The following is a 17,503-nucleotide window of genomic DNA, read 5'->3' on the forward strand; positions in this document are numbered from 1 at the left end:
AACTCACCAAACCAACAAGTGGAGATTCAAACCCCACTGATCTGAAGAATTTGCATGGCCTCACCGAGGTTTGATGCACCCCTGACACCTCTCAACCAGTCAGCAGCTCCCTATCCCAAGCAGTGCAGCATCACTGCCAGCATTTAGAGGCCCTGGCTCACTGACCATTTTATGGGTCTGGAGCAGATGGAGGGCGCAGGGAAGGAGAGGAAGGGGTGCTATGCTTCCTATTTGTAAGGAAAGGCAAGGCTAAGATCAGCCCCAGGCCTGGCCTTGGCTGACTAGTTGTGTTTTAAATAGGTGACTGGAGTTCATCATATCAGATGCTGCTGCAAAGGAGCTGAGTTCCTATTGAGTGTGAAAGGGGGTTGTTTATAACTTATGGGTTTTAAATGATGGGCCAAGAAAAAGTCTGGCTTGTGCCAAAGTGTATCTCTCCTCTAGATTGCTGATGCTTGTACAAACATTGTAAAAATGCCAGCGATCTTGCTAAAGTTACATTGTTTCTAATAATTAGGCTATCATCATGGACTTCTATCACATTACAAACAAGACGCCTCTGCCAGAGTCATGGAGAAGAAAGTGAATTTATTTACAGGAAGATTCTCCCTCACGCATGCTCCTCCTCCTCCCCCACTGGAAACCATGTCTGCAGACCCCATCTTTCTGCAATATGAAAGCAATTCAGGGCAGTGGGCCTCAGTAACACTGTGTTTGTGGTCAGGGTTCCTCTGAACTCCCTTCCTTCCCCACATCTCTAAACAGCCTTTTCTTTCTTAACAGATTTAGTGAAGGACTAATAGTGTAAGTCGGAGTAGATGCTGTTTGACTAACAGCCTACAGAGCACAAAGCAAAAGGGAAAAGGGTGCTGGGTGTCCTGCAGAAATGGTGGTGCCTTGCTGTTTCGCAAATAGAAGCAGGTGACGTGAAATATATTGTGTTTCAAGAACACGCAAAAAAACCTACATGGACAATTTCATTTGTGGGCACATTGATTCCAGAAAGTTTTGGAGAGACAAAGATGTGTATATATTTATGGAATATTACAGAAGTATAAATCACAAGTGGTGTCTAGCATTACTTTTTGTGTTGTTTGTATGTTTTGTTTACTCCTGGGTGGCTCTTCTAAGAAACAATTTGTGTGATAACTTCCATAGAATACAATTTTAGGGCTTAAAAGGGTTAAAATATATCTCCAAACAAAGCAGTTTATTCTGTTCTGTTTTGTTTACAGATCTGTAACACATATATCCAAATTTGCTTGATTAAAAGTGAAATTTACCAAAAGATACACTTTTCACTGTAGCACAGCATTGTTGAAATCTCACAGAGGGGAAAATAAAACCCTAAGTAATATTTTGAATTGTTAGTGTTCAGCTGAACATAAATACCAAATGGTGAGGAAAAAAGTAGGGATAGCAAAGAAAAGAAGAATAAATAAAAGAAAACTTGTCTGTGTTGACCAGGATTGGAGGTGGTAGAATATTTCTCACAATAGGAATGCCATGTCTGTCATTAGAGGATGGAGTAGGAGCTGCAGTGTTTGTCAAACTGGAAAGTGATGCGTCAGACACTTTGGTGGGGAATTCAGAAGTTTGGATTAATATTTAACTCGACACTTTTAGAAAGAGATAAGAATAGTCTTCTCAGAGCGATATGTACTGTCAGGAAGAGACTTTAATCACAGCGTTTACAAAAGAAGTATCTCTGTAAATCCAGCGAGGAATTCAATACAGCCGTGTAACTAGAGAGGAGGAAACACAAGAGTTCAGAGCATCGTTCCCTTTCTTTTTCCTAGCATTTTCTCTTCTTTTTACTTTTTCTTCCCCGTGTTAACTGTCCTGCTTGTGGCAGGAAGAGGTGGCGGTACCCCCCTGCCGCGGTCAGGCGGGGTGGGACTGTCCTTGCCGGGCACCGAGAGAGCGCGGCGGCACCGCCCGGCCACTGCCCGCACCCCTTCTCAGCGTCTCCCTTCGGCTGTGTGTATCTGATTGTCAATTTTCTTTCAAAGTTTACATTTATGAAAAAAAAAAACAAAACAAGAGGAAAAGCTCGGGCGTCCAAAGATGTCTAAAAATTGATTTATGGTTAGTATAAAGACAACAGTATAAAAATAACAAAGGAGGCGGCAGCTGCTGCGCGGATTGCTATGGAGACCCTAATGAAATTAGCACTATCAGAGGGTTTCTAATTTCTTTTGCCTTCTAAGCCTCTAATTTATTTTCTATTTTGGATAGCCAGAGTGTAACTTAAAAAAAAAAAAAAAAAAAAGAGAGGAAAAAGGAAAGAAAAATAAAATAGCCCACCAAAATAATAATAATATGCACGATAGATACCCAGCCAATAAATAAATGTTAACCTCACCGAGGTTTTTGTATGCAGGATTTGATCTGAAACAAGATGGCCAAGAGCCCCGCTTTGTAGATTGCCTCCTCAAAGCGGCTGCGCTTCCAACTAAAGGTGGCTTCACCCGGCCGAGCCAGCTGCCAGCCAAGCCACCGAGGCGCTTGAGTGGGGCCAGCCGATTAGAAATAAATACTTTAAAAATAGTTTCAATATTTTTTTAAGTGTAACGGCTCTTTGTGTGATGCCACAGTTTGATTTACTCTATTAATGATTTACGACTTGCTGTCTTAATTAATCCTTACATAAACTACAAACACCAGCCACTGTTACAACTGTTCAAGACTACTCTCTCAACTAGCTCAGACCGATTATACTAAATAGGTGAAATGTAAGTCACCATGGACCTGAATCCCTCTCCCGAAGTATTGGTGAAGAAACTCTACAAATACCCACATAAATACATTAAGACGAGGATAAATAATCAGTGATACAAAAAATGTCTCGCTTAAAATAATAAATACATATCATTTAGTCCAATGCGATCCTTACGTTACGGAAGAACTCATAAATTAACTTCTCTGAAATAAGCTTACGCGCGGGCGAGTTCCGACGGCTCACGACTGGTCTAAAACACCTCAGCATGACGCGCTGCTAACACTACAGCATCTCTAAGACTTACCTTCAAGTACATCATTACCAGCTTATCAGTCCCTCGGTTGGCAGTATATTGCACTGTCATGCTTAAAACAGCTCTAAGAGAAAGGCTCCTGCTCACGGACCTACTCGGGGCTGCGGAAGCAAGAAGGGAGCTGCTAGGGGAGACAAATCCACTAATACTGTTGGCACTCGAGAGCACAGTAACACTGTCCCGTCAGAAAAGTGAGGTAATGGAGAGGGGAGCGGGGCCCGCCGGCCGCCGCCCCGCTACAGATGCGTGAGCTTGGGCGCCTCCTGCATCCGTCCCTGAGAGGTGTGGTGAGATGAAAGGTCCGTGTAGGTAGGGTGGGGGTCGCAAGGTCCGTGGTGGTGGCCGCCGGGGATCTGGGCGGCGCAGCTGTAGTCCACGCTGGCGGAGGAGGGGTGCTGCAGGTGCCCCAGGTTGAACATGGGGCCTGAGGCCGGCATCGAGTCCACGAAGTTGCCCCCCACGTAGACGGGGCTGCCCTGCAGGCTGGGGTTGGCGAAGCCGCCGCCGCCGCTCTGCATGGGGTGGGGGTCGTACTCCGCGCCCGCGTAGCGCTTCTGCTGCGGCAGGCAGCTGCTCAGCGGCGCCGTGTAGGCGGCCAGCCCGTACATGCTCTGCTGGGACTTGGCGAAGGAGGTGGGCGAGGGCGCGTCGTAGCTGAGGCTGTTGACGCCGGGGAGCTGGCTGGAGTAGCCGACGTGGTTTGGGCCACTTAGAGGGGGGCTTCGATCCGGGGACTGTCCGACGGGGGAGTGCATGATGCCTTTGGCTTTCTGGTCCTTTTTGTACTTCATCCGGCGGTTCTGGAACCAGATCTTGATCTGCCGCTCGGTCAGGTTGAGCAGGTTGGCCATCTCCACGCGGCGCGGCCGGCACAGGTAGCGGTTGAAGTGAAACTCCTTCTCCAGCTCCACCAGCTGCGCGCTGGTGTAGGCTGTGCGCACCCTCTTGGAGGCCGGCCCGGGGGGGCTCTTGTCCTCGCAGCTCTCTCCTGCAGGGAAGAGGCACAAAGAGACATTGGCCTCCCCCGAAAGACACCTCCCCCACTTTCTCCCGGGGTCCCTCGGAAAACTGCTATCCCCTCTCGCTCTGTCGGCGCCCGGGGAGGGGGCGCAGAGGGCCTGGAGGTGGCCTCCCACTCCTCCCTGCCCGACATACACACCCTCCCGCAGCTGCCTCCCCCCAGAGACCACCAGCGGCCGCCCGTCCAGGAGTCCCCGGACCCCGCCCCCAGCCTGTCCCACCTGCAGCGCCCGGCAGGGCTGGGATCCCCCGCGGGGTGGGGAGGGAGGGGGCCGATGGCAGCTGGAGGAGTTGGGGACAAGGCGCGGAGCCAGGAGGCTCAGGCCGAGGGGTTCAGCCCGAGGGGTTCAGCCCGGCTCCCCGGGCGACCAGTGGGTCGGGGCGCGGGTGTTGGGCTACCTGGGGGGGCGCAGGTGCTTTTCTGCTTGGAGTTCTGCCGGGACTCTTTCATCCAAGGAAATATCTGCTTGCTGATGGTGGCGCTGGCCGAGCCCGAGGAGTTGGGGCCCCCCTTGGCTTTTTTCGGAGGGGGCACACTGGGAGGGGGGTTGGGCGGGGAGGAAGGCGGCAGGGCCGGGGGCTGATGCTCGCCGATCCCCGGGGGCTGACTGCCCCCGGGGCCGCCCCCGCCCGGCCGCATGCAGCTCCCGCTCAGCTCGCTGCCCTTCTGGGCCGGAGCGCGGCCGGGCGCCGAGCCCTGGACGGAGCAGGCGGAGCCGGGGTACTCGCCGTCCAAGCCGGCCTGGCCGTAGGGCTGGTGGGCCGCGCCGTAGGGGTAGGCATCGGCCTTGCTGTAGGTGTAGCCCCCGAAGAGCCCCGCGTTGTCGTAGTAGGCGGCTTTCTGCATCCTCTGCTCTGTGATCGCCGAGGCCCGCGGCCCCCGCTCAAATAACATTGACCGCCGCCCCGCGCCTCACGTCGTCGGCCCGGGCCACTCGCAGCCACCTGGGGAGGGAAACAGCAGGGACACAAAAGAGACTTTTAGCAGGGGAAACTGGCGGGTAGCGGCCGGCACGGGCCGGTCCCGGCACCCCCCGCACCCCGGCACCCTCGGCCTCCCAACCCGGGGAGGGCTGGGAGACATCAAGGAAGGAGCAGGGGACCCAAAGAAGGACCAAGGGACAAAAGGGGAGGAGCAGGGTCGCCAGGCAGGAGTCGGGGCAAACTGGGCCACACCAGGGAGAGAGCAGAGTACGCCAGGGAAAGACCGGGGCACCGCAGGGAAAGAGTCATCCGAGAACGATGGTGCAGGAGGGAACTGGAACACATTGGCGGGACTTCATACAGGCCACCTTTTGAAGCATTTTAGGGCATGCTTTATTTGCTTTGTGTTGCCTTTGGACCGTTCCCGCTCGAGTTTGGCTGGATCGGACCGCACAGTTGTGGGCAAGGGCTCTCAGTGAGCAACTGCGCTGGCTGGTGTCCCTGAAGACCCACCGGCCCATTTCGGCCGAGTGCACCCGCGCCCCCCGCTCGGCACGCGTGCGCACGGCTGTGCACGGTTGACATGATGGATGGAGCCCGGGCTGCGGCCGGGCAGAGGCAGAAAAATCCCGTCCCCTTTGTAAACCCGCCCTTCTTCTTTCCCCGGATTCCTCCAGAGTTAAAGTATAACCGGCGCCATTCACTCCCTTCACTTTGCACTATAAAGGAAGTCGCAGGTCAGCTCCTCTATTTTAATTCTGTGATGAATTAAATTCCCTCACCCAACGTTTCTCGTCCCTTTTATTTGTACGCAGTAGAAAGAACCTGAGATATTTGAGATAATTTTTAGAGGGTTCTTTTCTTTTTTCAGCCTGCAAACTTATGGCTCTCCCCTCCCCGCCCCCCGGCTCCCACATGAGGCTGCTCCCACCGAAAATGCACGGTCGGTCCCCTTAGGGCAGATGTTTTGAGGCAGAGTGCTGTTACCTTTCTCCCTGCTGCTCCCAAAACTTCTCTGCGCTTAGTACAAGATGGAAACTGTTCTGCAATTTTGGTGCGGATTTTTAATATTCCGTGCCCTTATTTTTCTTGTGGGATAGGGGTTTTCTCTGACAGTTTTGGTAATTTTGTAAATTAGCTCATACTTCACCTGACAATCTAAGTCTGTAACTCAACATATCTTAAGACTTCCTTGTATTTCTGCAGGATTTAAGCCTACTAACATACCAGAGAAAAGTAGCTAGAAATCTTTCAAAGGTGTCCGACGATTATGGTTCTCCAGCCTATACTTAAGCAATACTAGGAGAGTACTCCTCTTTATCTCGCCAGTACCGTTGGTCCTGTCAAGTACCGTTGATCTGTTCTCTGCAATTAACCGGGAAACACATCTCTCTAAGACAAAATAACCTCAGCGAGCTGCGATCCACGGCCGCTCTCGGCGGTTTATCCCGTGTCACAAACCGCCGGGGTCTTTTTCTTTCCTAAACAAAAGCTCGAGATGATCTGTGAAGCTGACGGAAACGGGAACTGTTTTCCTCTACTGGAAAATTTTAGTTTAAAAAGTCTATAGAAATGGACGGTGGCGATAAAGATGAGTTCTAATACTATGTGATAATCTTGACTAGTCTTGGAAGTAGTTTTGGCCAAAAACTTTGTTGCTGTTTTCCCACTTCTATCATCTACATTTTCGGGACCGGTCTGGACTGAGGACTTTTGTTAGCACAACACTGCCTTAAGCGTAGGCTTTTATAAGCCTTGTGAAATATAGTTCCCAAAAGAATACACAGAATCTTAAGAAAGAATATTGCTGTTAAGCTGTTAAAAGCCTTATTTCTTTTCTGAAATACCAACTGCTTGTGAACTCTGCTTGAACCTAAAAAGGAGGCTATGGGCCATAAATCACATGGACAATGCTCAACTGTTGGTGGCTCATCTTTAGATCTTAAAAAGAGAGAGAGGGAGAGAAAGAGGGAGAGGGAGACCTATCCAGGGTTTGATTTTCCACGAGCGAAAGGCCTGGGGTGATGTTTTTATAGGTAACACCAAAGCGGGGGCTCAACACTTGGTGGTTTGGCCAGAAATAGCCTCCAGGAGAAAAAAAAAAAAGTGACATCCAAATGGTGAGGCCGAGCCGTGGGAGGTGGGCTCGGAGGCACCGAGGGTAGGAAAACGCAAAGTATCCATGTCTGTGCTTCAGATTTCCCTTCCTCCTCTCCAGAAAGGTTAACCCCATCTGAACTGTTAGGCGTTGCACATGATAATGGGGCTTTTTGTCCTGCCACTGGTTCCAGTGTCTTTAGGGGATGCCGACCCTCTCACAGCTCTGCCTGGAGAGCAGCTGAGAGCCCAAGCGTCCACCCGCGCGTGTGCGTGGAACCCAGCTGGCCCAGGCTGACTCCGGCCCGGCACTGCCAGCCGCTTTCCTACCGACACTTTCATATTAAGCAGTTCTCTACTAAAACTTCCACTACACTTAATTCTGCTTCGGATCAATATCTAATATGATACCGAATAAATAAGAGGCGGTGAGAGCGGCCAGCGAAGCGGTTATTAAAGCAGCCGGAGCTCTCAGGGTGCATATCAATGCACCTGTCATTGCGGTTGTAACAAAATTTATGACTGCTAGCGCCGTGGCAGTAAACGCTCCGGCCAGGAATGAAAAGGAAAACACTTCCCAAGCCCCGGCACTTTCAGAAGTGCAAAGCAGCCGGCGCGTAGGAGGGAGCCCGGCAAAAGAATCCCCTGCTCGGCACGTTTCCCGGCCGCCGGCCCGGGGCAGCCCTGTATATAAGGAAAGCGCTGGAGCCGCCGCCGGACCCGGCCGCAAGCAGGGCAACTGGGCAGCCGCCGCTGGGGCTACGCCTGAGCCGGGGGATGTCTCGTCTTTGAGGGCACTGAGAGCACTGGGGAGCACGAAGGGGCCCCGCGAGACACAGAGCGGTGGCCGCCGTGGGGCCTATTAAACCAGCTGCGGAACCCCCACAGGGAGCCACCCGCTCCCCGCCGCTGGGCCCAGGCCTCGGCTGCTCCCCAGCCGGGCTCGGCTTCCGCGGAGCAGGGGCTGCTTTCAGCGGGGCTTTCTGCGGGCCGTTCTTTATCTGACGTGTGCGGCGGCGTGCCCCGGGTGCCGCCGCCGGCGGGCTCGACCGAGCGGCTCTCCCCGCTCGGCGGGCCGGTGCCAGGGCCAGGGCCAGGGCTGGGGCCGGGACCGGGACCGGGCTGTGCTCCCTGCGACTGGCCTGTCGCGATAGGGAAAGCGAGAGATGGATGGAAAAGGAAATTTAGAGAACTCACCAAACTTACGTTTTTTCTTGATTTTTGACTTTAACTGTGTGAGTAGGATCTTCAGGTTCCTTTGGATAATCCGTGGGCACGGACCTGCAACAGAAGTGATAACTCTCAGTGGAAACTGCTTTGTTTTGGACTTTCTTCCTTAGGACTTTGTTAATAAATGCACATCTCGTCCGCAGCCCTTCACCGTGTCTTTCCGTCCGCGTCAGATCTTTTACCAGACAAAGGGCAGATGTTTCTCTTCATTTATTAATACCGCCTTGAGAGAGGCGGGGAGCAAAAAACTGTGCAAAATACTCCGGTTGCGGGTCGGACCCGGGCAGGGCGGCCTGCGGCAGCCGCTCCGACGGGCCCCGCGCACCGGCCGCGGAACCGCGCCTGTCTCCCCGAGCCCCCAGTCCAGGCCGGGCCGGGGCGAGGGGAGGCAGCGCACGGGGGTACGGGAGCGCCTTTCGAGGGAGCTGCGGGCACCTTCGACGGTCACAAGCGCGTCTCCCGCCGCCCGCACCCACGGCCCGCGAAGAGTTCAGCGGAAACGAAGCTAGCGCGGGTCTCTCTCCATTTCTCCCCCCAGATACCGAGTAAGACAGAAAGAAAGATAAGCGAAGAAGCCCCAGCATTGAAAATGCGCTGCAAACATTTGCGTCTCGAAATGAGTATTTTGCCTTTGTCTGTGCAATGTGTCGATTCAGGACTTTAAGAACTTTAGAGTGCCAAAAAATCCCCCACAAAGAAGCCCAGGTCATTATAAAGACGATATCTAGCCACCATAAGCCTTTGAAATGACCTTTGGCTCGTATAGCAATAACTCACCACTTAATGAACAACCAACGGAAGCGCCTCCGATAGCTCACAACACAACAGACCTTACAACTTTCCACCAAGTCTTCTCTCTCCCTAACCAAACTCAGTAGGATGCTACATTCCCCTTCCAAATCACCTTAATTTATGCTGGCAAACTGAAGTTAGGGAAGTGGAGCTTCATGATTACACATGATGCTCGCTCAGGTTCCTGGCCCGGGCCTGTCCCGGTAACGTCTTATATAATGTATTCACGTGGGCGTATGTCAACTTTAAGTGCTTTATTTTTTTAAAGAGAATTCATTAGAAATAGCACTTTACACGGTGTATGAAGGCAACCTAAGGTGGGTTGCACCTTAGCCCCTGAGCGGAGAGATCATAATATTGCAGACCAAGTCATTGTTAGCCGCTGTTGATTAACACGGTAAGTTTTCATTTTGTGCCTAATTAATTATCGACTTCTCATCCCTTTCCGAAGCAGCTTCTCAGCCTCACAAGCAATAGCATTCTAGCTCTAGACATGCTTTATTTAGCCAGAGCTTGGCCAAATACCAAGACTTCCACGGCCACAGGAATAACCCCCGAAGTTCGTACTGCGGAGAGAGGAGTCTGGGCACGCTGGGGTTGTGCTCGGCTCCCAGCGCTCGGCGAAGACGTTGCCGGAGCTGAACCCAGGGAAATCTTTAGACTTATTCAGGCGTGGGACCAATATAGGTATTATTGAAATTTTAGGTGAAGTTATAAGTGAGTGCTTCCATCGAGCCAAATGAAATGCTGCTTGCAGTAATTGGATTCAGCTGACTAACTTGGCAGGCCAGCAGCTTGGAGGCATACAGCTAAGAAAAATGTTCAGTGCTTTTAACTTCTGATCGAGCTGAGCAACATGCAACATAAAATAAAAATAAATAAATAAACACCCTAACTATCTCCTTTTCCCCTGCTCTCCCACCCTGTTCCTTCGGGGCACTCCGACCCCCGCCGAGGACTTGCCCGGGTGACTCGGGGCGGGCAGGGTCCGTTCCAGCCTTACACACGCTCCTGCTCGACAGCACAACGCCGGGCTTTACGCAGGGGCTTTACAACAGACATAACCGAGAGTTCACCCGGGCTCCAGGCAAGCCACCAGTCAGTAGAAACAGGCATTCCTGGGAGAGTCGGGCTAGTTACAACAGCCCAAGCGGGAGCTGAGCTGTAAGTGTACGCGGGGAGGCTGTGTGGTCGCTTCCAGACCCCCAGTCCGCCCAGAGAGGCACCGGTCCCCCCCAGGCATCTTCCCACCGTCTTATTGATCAAACCACACAAATGCAGGGCAAGAAACTTCTCGGTAGATAAATATCAAGCCGTGCTTCAACTAGCATGTGTAACTCGAAGGCATGAGCACACCGGTAATAGCAGTACTAAAACAACAGCGGAAGGAAAACAACAGCCACTAAGGAGCACGAATGCACGGCCAGGGAAAAAGGTTCGGGAAGACACTTGGCACGAATATTTAAGAGACCCTATGCAGGGGCTACATTACCGATGAGCCTATTTTAAACCGCCCTTTACAAATCAACGCGGCTACCCCCTGCCCGGCTAACCGCAGCAACGCATTAACGTGATGCTCAATCTCACTTTGGCAATGGGAGCATCTAGCAAAGTTCTCTCCCTCGTTTGTTTACTTATTTGTAATTCCCTTCCTGAAACCACCGAAAATTGAGGAAAGGATAGGGTTAAACGTATTCCCCTAGCTTTTGGAAATGAGTTCACTTTTTATTTAAAGAACATAGTAAAAAGAAGATACAGCTTAAAACGTTCAAGTAGGTGGAGACCACTCCATACGTTTGCCTCTATGGGCAGATTGCAAACAAATTCCAGACCATCTCTGAGCAAAGGAGATAATACAGCCCCTGCGGTTAAACGTCCCATTTTGTCATGCAGTTGCTTACCTGTGTATCAATTTATCATAAACCTGGGTTCCTCACTTTTCAGGATCTGCGCTTGCAGTTCTTAGAATATATCCTTCACCCTTTGTCTGCAGACAATACTCTCCTAAACCTGATCTTGCGGTTTTACAAATATTTCCATACACCAGAATTCCCGATAGAACGAAAACAGGCTCAGGCTCAACTACCAATAAAAGAGAGCGAGTGGAAATCGGAATTTGTTGGGCTTTAAAAAAAAAAATCAACACACAACCCTTTAGCCATCAGCCTCCTGGAACCAACGACAGCAATTGGCCGGCTCCTGTTTTGTTTTGGTTTTAAATCGTGCGGCCATTGATGAATTTTGGGGGCGAGCAGGAGAAATCCCTTTATAATCAGAAATATAGGCACTGCCTTAAAATACAGGCATATTTGCCCACGTGATCGCAGAGCAGCGCGCCGGGGCCGAGGCTGGCGCGCTCCCCGCGCCCCCGCGCAGCGGGGCTGCCGCGCCGGGCCCCGTGGGGCGGGCGGCCCCCGCGCCCCTGCGCGCCCGACCGCGCTGCCCAGCCCGCTCTCTTCCCGCGCCGCTCCGCCGCCGCGGCCCCCGCACTTACGCGCCCCGTGGGGCTGGCGGAGCAGAGGAAAAAGGTGAATTCCGCGGGATGATCCCAGCGCGCAGAAATTCCCAGCGGAGACAGAAGAGGTATTTGGAACCGGCTGCGGCCGGGAGCATGTGCCGGGGGCAGCTCCGCAGCAACGCTGCTCTGGCGGACAGGCGCTGGGGCCCACTGGCTTGCGCGACTTTTTGCTTTCTCCTTCTCTGGACCGGGAAGATGCGGGGCAGCGGGGATTACCCCTGTCTGGAGGCTAAACAAGCGCTGGGAAAAAAACCCTCATGACATTTGTGCGTGTGTGTGTCTGCCCTGAGCCTGCCTCCCTGCTCTGTGTGTATGAAGAGACATGGAGCAAACCCTGTGTATATCTGTCATGTGTGCCCACAAAGCTCCCCAACAATACCAGTTAGGCAAAAGGAAACAAATATATATGTTAGCTTCTCTGTTTGATTCTTTTTTTGTAACATATCTGTAGCTATAAATACACCACACCTAATCTAACATCTGCTATGATTTCATTACCATCCAAAGCATGGGGATGTGACAGTAACGTATTACCTTACAATACTAACCGTAAGTGCATTGTAACATTTATCTAAATTACATTGCTTTTCCTGACTTTGCAAACCAGTTATAAAAAGATTGGAGTCCAGTGATGGAAACGTAAGTTCAATGTAAATTATTGTGTACGGCTTCGGATTTATAATCCTATATTTCTTCGAAATGATGCACTTAAATCTCGCCTCAAGTAAGAGGTAATGGTTCTTTATATCCTTTTCAGTCAGCCATATATTTTGGTGTCTGGGTAGTTTTGCCGAGCCCCCCGCGCTCGCGTGTCTGTGTGTACATACAGCAACCCCTACACGCACAGCGTGTTCTGCATACTTGTGTACATGCACACAAAGCCGAACATAATTCTGGCCGATGTTTAGGCGTTTTGGATGACGGAGAGGTCTTTAGCTTCCTACACAAAAGTGCGAGGGGAAAAGCTGGACACGAGCAAAGAACACGAAGAGGATTCAGAAGAAAATGCCTTTTTGGAGGGCAGTTCGGAACCCCCGGAGAAAGCCTCACAGCCCTTCGGTGTCTTTTCAGAGTCTAGTGCTTTAAAAAAAAAAACCAAAAAACAAACAAACAACAAAAAAAAAAAAACAAACAAAAAAAAAAACCAAACCACACAAACAAACAAACACAACAACAACAAAACCACCAGAAAATCAAGCAAATTTAACGTGAAAATGGAGGACGGCTGAAAGAAAGGAGCACCTTCACCACCACTGCCAGAATTAAGATATTTTAAAGGGGACTGAAAAAGTATTAAGGAAATGTTAATCCTTTGGCTGGTGGGACTCCAGCTTTGCGCGAATTTGTCTCCAGTAAAGGATCTAAGACTTCTTCAATCGGAGCATATGTTCATACAGCAATAAAACAGAAAGATTTACAGTCTCCGCCCGCCCCCCAGCAGCCTCGCACCCTTTCAGGAATTACTTATGATGATTTATAACAACAACTCCGGCAATTGTCAAACTGATAAAATAGCCCGGGCTATATGCGAGAATAAACGCTCTTATGAAAGGGTTGCGATTTATGTTCAGGTCCATTTTACTGCGTGTCTTGGTGGAGTTTAGTTTCTTTCCCGGCCCAATAAGATAATATAAAACTTCATTGATAAAAATGTAGGAGTTCTTGTGAAGTAGCAAATCTGTTCCTTAGTCACTACCACAGCACATAAACATTTGTCATCTTTGAATAATTGAATTAATGTGTTATTGTTTGAATGTATAATTCATAACATAGGAAACTTTGTCTCTGCCCTGCCAACGAAACGGAAGCAATAAAAAGCTACAATCTAGGGTTTTTAGAAATTACTCCAGCAAGGGATAATAAAGAATATCCTGTTTGCAGAAGGTATTTCCATCTGACTGGGATTTCACAGAGAAATCTCAGTCTCGTCCGTATTCTATGGAGTTTATAGAGAGTGGCTTTGTATAAAAACACAAACGCTATTTTTTCCCTAGTCCGGGCTATTGATCGGGGACTTGCAAGCCGGCATGCCCACTCCGGGGGCTGGATGCGGCCGGACTCCCCCGCAGCCCCGCGCCGGGCGGCGCTGCTCGGGCGGCCGGGGCAGGAGCGGGCAGGGCGGCCGGGGCAGCGGGGCCGGAGCCGGCCTTTGTGCGGGCGGCGGGGGAAATGCGCGCCTGGCGCTGGCTCCGGGCCCGCTGTCAAAGACGCACGGCAAAATTTACGACCCCGCTTGAGAAAAGCTGAGGGCCTTTCCCCGCCGCTGGGACCGGGCAGCGGCTGCCCTGACAGCCGCATTGTTTCCTCCGCTTCGCTCCGCGCCTCCCCGCGCAGGCAGCCACGGCCGGAGCCGCCACTCCGGGAGGCGGTCTGGCGATCAGCCTCCCTGCTCCGCGGCGCTCCGCGGCGCTCCGCGCTCATCCTCTTTCCCCCGCTCCCTGGGAAGCAAAGGTCATCGCTTGCGCCCGGTCCGGTTCCCGGCCGCTGCCGCGCTGGAAATCAGGAAGCAGCGTGCCCTATTTGTCAAGTGTTTGACAGCTGAGTTCATTAAGGCTTAAATAAGGAGGAATAAAAGTAAAAAATATTTACGTACCGGGCGTCTCTTTTTCAGCAGCTACCAAAGAGCTAGGTGTGCAGGGAGAGGGACTGCACCCTTTGTATATTATATTCTTGGGATCTCTTCAGTTTTCAAGTCTGATAGAGTCCTTTGCTTGGCAGATTAATGACGACTCCGTGTTTCTTAAGGGACGTGCTGAATTAATTATTTCGCAAATCACGTGGTCAGGACTTGTAGAAATCTATTCTTATCATCTTCCTTGCACTTTGAAATTCTGCCTGTTATGACTGTTCCTAGCAAGATTATTTTGGTCTCTAGGCTTGGGGGGAAATGAGGGAAAAAAAAAAAAAAGGAAAAAAAGAATCAGGGAAAAGGGCTAACAAACATGGCCGTTGGAAGCGGTGTGGCTCTGCACCGAGAGGTCCCTATTTACTGTACTGTACAGTAAGTGGGGTTTGCTATTGACTCTGCCTTTCCTCTTCATTCTTACCTTAACGACTAGTGGTGATATAATATACAGAACTGTATTGATGTATCGAGAGTAACAGGAGGAGCCATTAAACAGCAGAGAGAGAAAGTATAATCACAAGATATGCCTCAATATTTAAACTTAGCGAGTGTGTGCTTAGAAAGGCAACCTCAGGCTCCCCTCGGCGCACTTGGGCAGTAAGGGCACATGCTTTCTGCTGCGCACCCTGCTCCCTGCCCGGGCTGAGCCAGAGACTGTATTTTTGGACTCGTGCCTTGACCACGCTCCAGGAGAGGACAAGCCCTCACTGACAAGTACTTATGACAAAAATAGTGCAATCGACTTCTCCTGGCTAGTTGTATGTGTTATTGTCTGACGTGCTTACGCTGGGAAGAAAAAAAAAAAAAATGCTTGCCATAGGTGCATGGGAAAGTTTAAAGTCTCCAAGTGTGTTTTCTTGTAGTCTTTCTTTTGTATCCACTGTCAAAGTGAGGGTTACTGCTCAGGAAAAGCTACTCTCTGCATTGCAATTTCAAATTTCCATTTCTTTATTTAATTGATTCTTTCCAGGACTCACCTAAAAGACACACATCTGTGCGGGCATCGAGGTGACTTCAGGTGTGGCTCCTTGCCTCCTACCACACATGCAGAAATCCAGGAGTCATTCTAGAAGGGCTTGTTAAATGCAAAGCAGCAGCAAATGGATGACAGGCACTTTTAACTATAGCCCAAAAGTAAATATAGACTCCAGCTTGGCCTAGAGTCACACCATTATGGCTGAGGCAAACAGCAAACCTGTTCAAAGGGACATTTGGAAGGATGCTATGCAAAGTCACTGGTCTTTTAACACTGTAATGATGGGAGGGACCAGAATTTTCACAGAAGAGAGACCCACCTTGTAAGAACTGCTTGCTGAAGGTACAAACCAGAATCTATTTTGCTACACCTTTTATTATTTCAAAACTATGTGGAGGGCTTACATCAAAACTACAGGCGACAGTTAGTATAAATAACGCTTTAATCAATGGCAGCAAAACATCAGCAAAGTCTATTAAAAGCATCACACTTTAACAGAGATGAGAGCAGTGCTGGACAATGCGACCGTTTAACAAAGGCTCCAATGCACAACGTTCACCCGTGATAAACAAAATTAATCAGCTTCCCTTCATACACCAAATAACTCTGGAGGAGGGTTAAAACCATTAAAAAATAAACCTCGGGTTCTTTTTGCACGGGAGATAACGACCAGTGGGTGCTCCTGGTCATTATTACAGACATTCCTGACCATTCAGAGCATTGGCACTGGGAGCTATTTCCGTTTGGTACTCTCTACCTTCACTTCACGTATTCTCCGATCTTACAGTGCAATTACACCTATGTAAACCTACAGGGCTCCAGCCTCGCTCAAATGGGACTTGCAAACAGGGTTGTAAGAGCTGTGCCTGCTGAAGCCAACACTCTTCCTGGAGTTATTAACATTTCAAAAGACAATGAGACAAATTCTGCTAGCAGCTACACGCCTGTTTGACTTCAGTGGGCGGGGGAAGGAAATTTGGGAGCAGAAGTTGGTCCTTTAACTTCGGGAGCCATCTCGGTTGATTAGAAGCACAAAGCAAGGATTTACTTATCCAAGGCCATTATTTTCCAGAGCTGTACCACAGATGCCAGAGTTGGTAGCTCTCTCCCGAATAGCACTTTTGCCCTGCTCCCAGCCAACTTATCAGGCTTTAAGAAAACAGCGGGGTTCCAGGAGGAGGATTTTCAAGAAGAGTAGTTAGAGGAGTTTTACTTCCTCACACCCTTTTTTCTTCTTTATTTCAATAGATACGTATGAAGAGCAAAAAGATGGCTTTGAGCAGCTCTAGAGAGGAAAGGCCACTACTGCAGGAACGTGGTGTAACAAAACTTGAAAACTTGTCTCAGGAATTCCCTCCTCAAGCGCTGCTGCTAGCTGCTCTCCATGCTAGAGAAAGGGAAGGGTAGTTTGGGTCCAAAAGGTTAAGGGTTTAGAGGTCACTCTTCCCGGCTGAAATACAACTAATCGAATAGAAAATTTGTCCTCTGGGTGAACCTGTTCCTGCAATTTAGCCGAACTTCAGTAAAATACCTTTTCAGCTTCTCAACGTGAAGGCGTCAGAAAAAAGACGTCTTTACTATGTATGAACTCGGTGCTTTTTGTCATAGAAACAATGATGCGAATAATGCGGGAATATCCATCTTTAATATCACGACGTGGAGATATTCAAGTATTGCCATGTGCAAGTCTGAGAACTGGGCTAACCCTAAGGAAGAACAAAGAGTTTTCTCCAGGCTCTAAAACAAAAGACCAAGTCTTAAAGACACTTTGCGGACTTCAAGGGATGAGAAAAGGACAGAAATTAACTGCTGGCCACAGTTAACGTTGCCGAATACACTCTTGTTGAAAAGCTCGCCTTTTATTTTAGAATTAATTCAACCCCATTTTGGCCAGTGTTTTCGTGAGCGAGCCCAGAAAGCTGTGAGTTCTCAGTGGGAAGCATCCAGCCTGGAGAAGGGCACGTTAACTCACCCCCTGCTCTTTCCACCTCCCTTCAGTGTTTGCTATGAGTTTCCTTCTTTGCCACTTTTCTCTTTAATAAAAGGATCACCTCGTTACAATTTTGACTATGTGGTCCCTCTCCTAGGCTGCCCTGAGGGTACAGGAGATAAGGGCTGAGCTTTAAAACCGCCTGAGCGGAGGTGTAAGTGGCTCAGGGAGCTGGTTTGGTTTGGTTTCGTAGTTACAGAGCACTAAAACTTTGGCAACCAGCAGTCAGGGACAAATTCGTGGGTATTAGATCAGCTCTGCTCCCATCCAAGGCTTTCGTGTTTCTTGAAAGCAA

The 17,503-nt window shown here is 50.0% G+C and overlaps 1 protein-coding gene across 5 annotated transcripts in view; it reads right to left on the reverse strand.

Annotated features, from left to right (window-relative positions):
- Window positions 1-1,183: 1,183 nt before the first annotated feature.
- Window positions 1,184-17,503, reverse strand: part of HOXD3 (homeobox D3) — a 31,107-nt gene continuing 14,787 nt past the window's right edge. The window contains exons 1-4 of one of the 5 annotated variants that reach the window (XM_048309809.1): window positions 14,210-14,351; window positions 8,274-8,357; window positions 4,455-5,000; window positions 1,184-4,023 (exon numbers count right to left, since the gene is read on the reverse strand). In XM_048309809.1, the coding sequence (XP_048165766.1) occupies window positions 3,272-4,023; window positions 4,455-4,950 (1,248 nt within the window). In that variant the 5' untranslated portion in view covers window positions 4,951-5,000; window positions 8,274-8,357; window positions 14,210-14,351 and the 3' untranslated portion in view covers window positions 1,184-3,271. Of the gene's footprint in view, window positions 4,024-4,454; window positions 5,001-8,273; window positions 8,358-9,083; window positions 9,883-10,999; window positions 11,361-14,209; window positions 14,352-17,503 lie in introns of those variants that run through there. The other 4 variants (XM_048309811.1, XM_048309812.1, XM_048309808.1 and 1 more) reach the window with 4 other exon arrangements.

The sequence above is a fragment of the Corvus hawaiiensis genome, chromosome 7, assembly GCF_020740725.1.
Source record: "Corvus hawaiiensis isolate bCorHaw1 chromosome 7, bCorHaw1.pri.cur, whole genome shotgun sequence".
NCBI classification, from domain to species: Eukaryota; Metazoa; Chordata; class Aves; order Passeriformes; family Corvidae; genus Corvus; species Corvus hawaiiensis.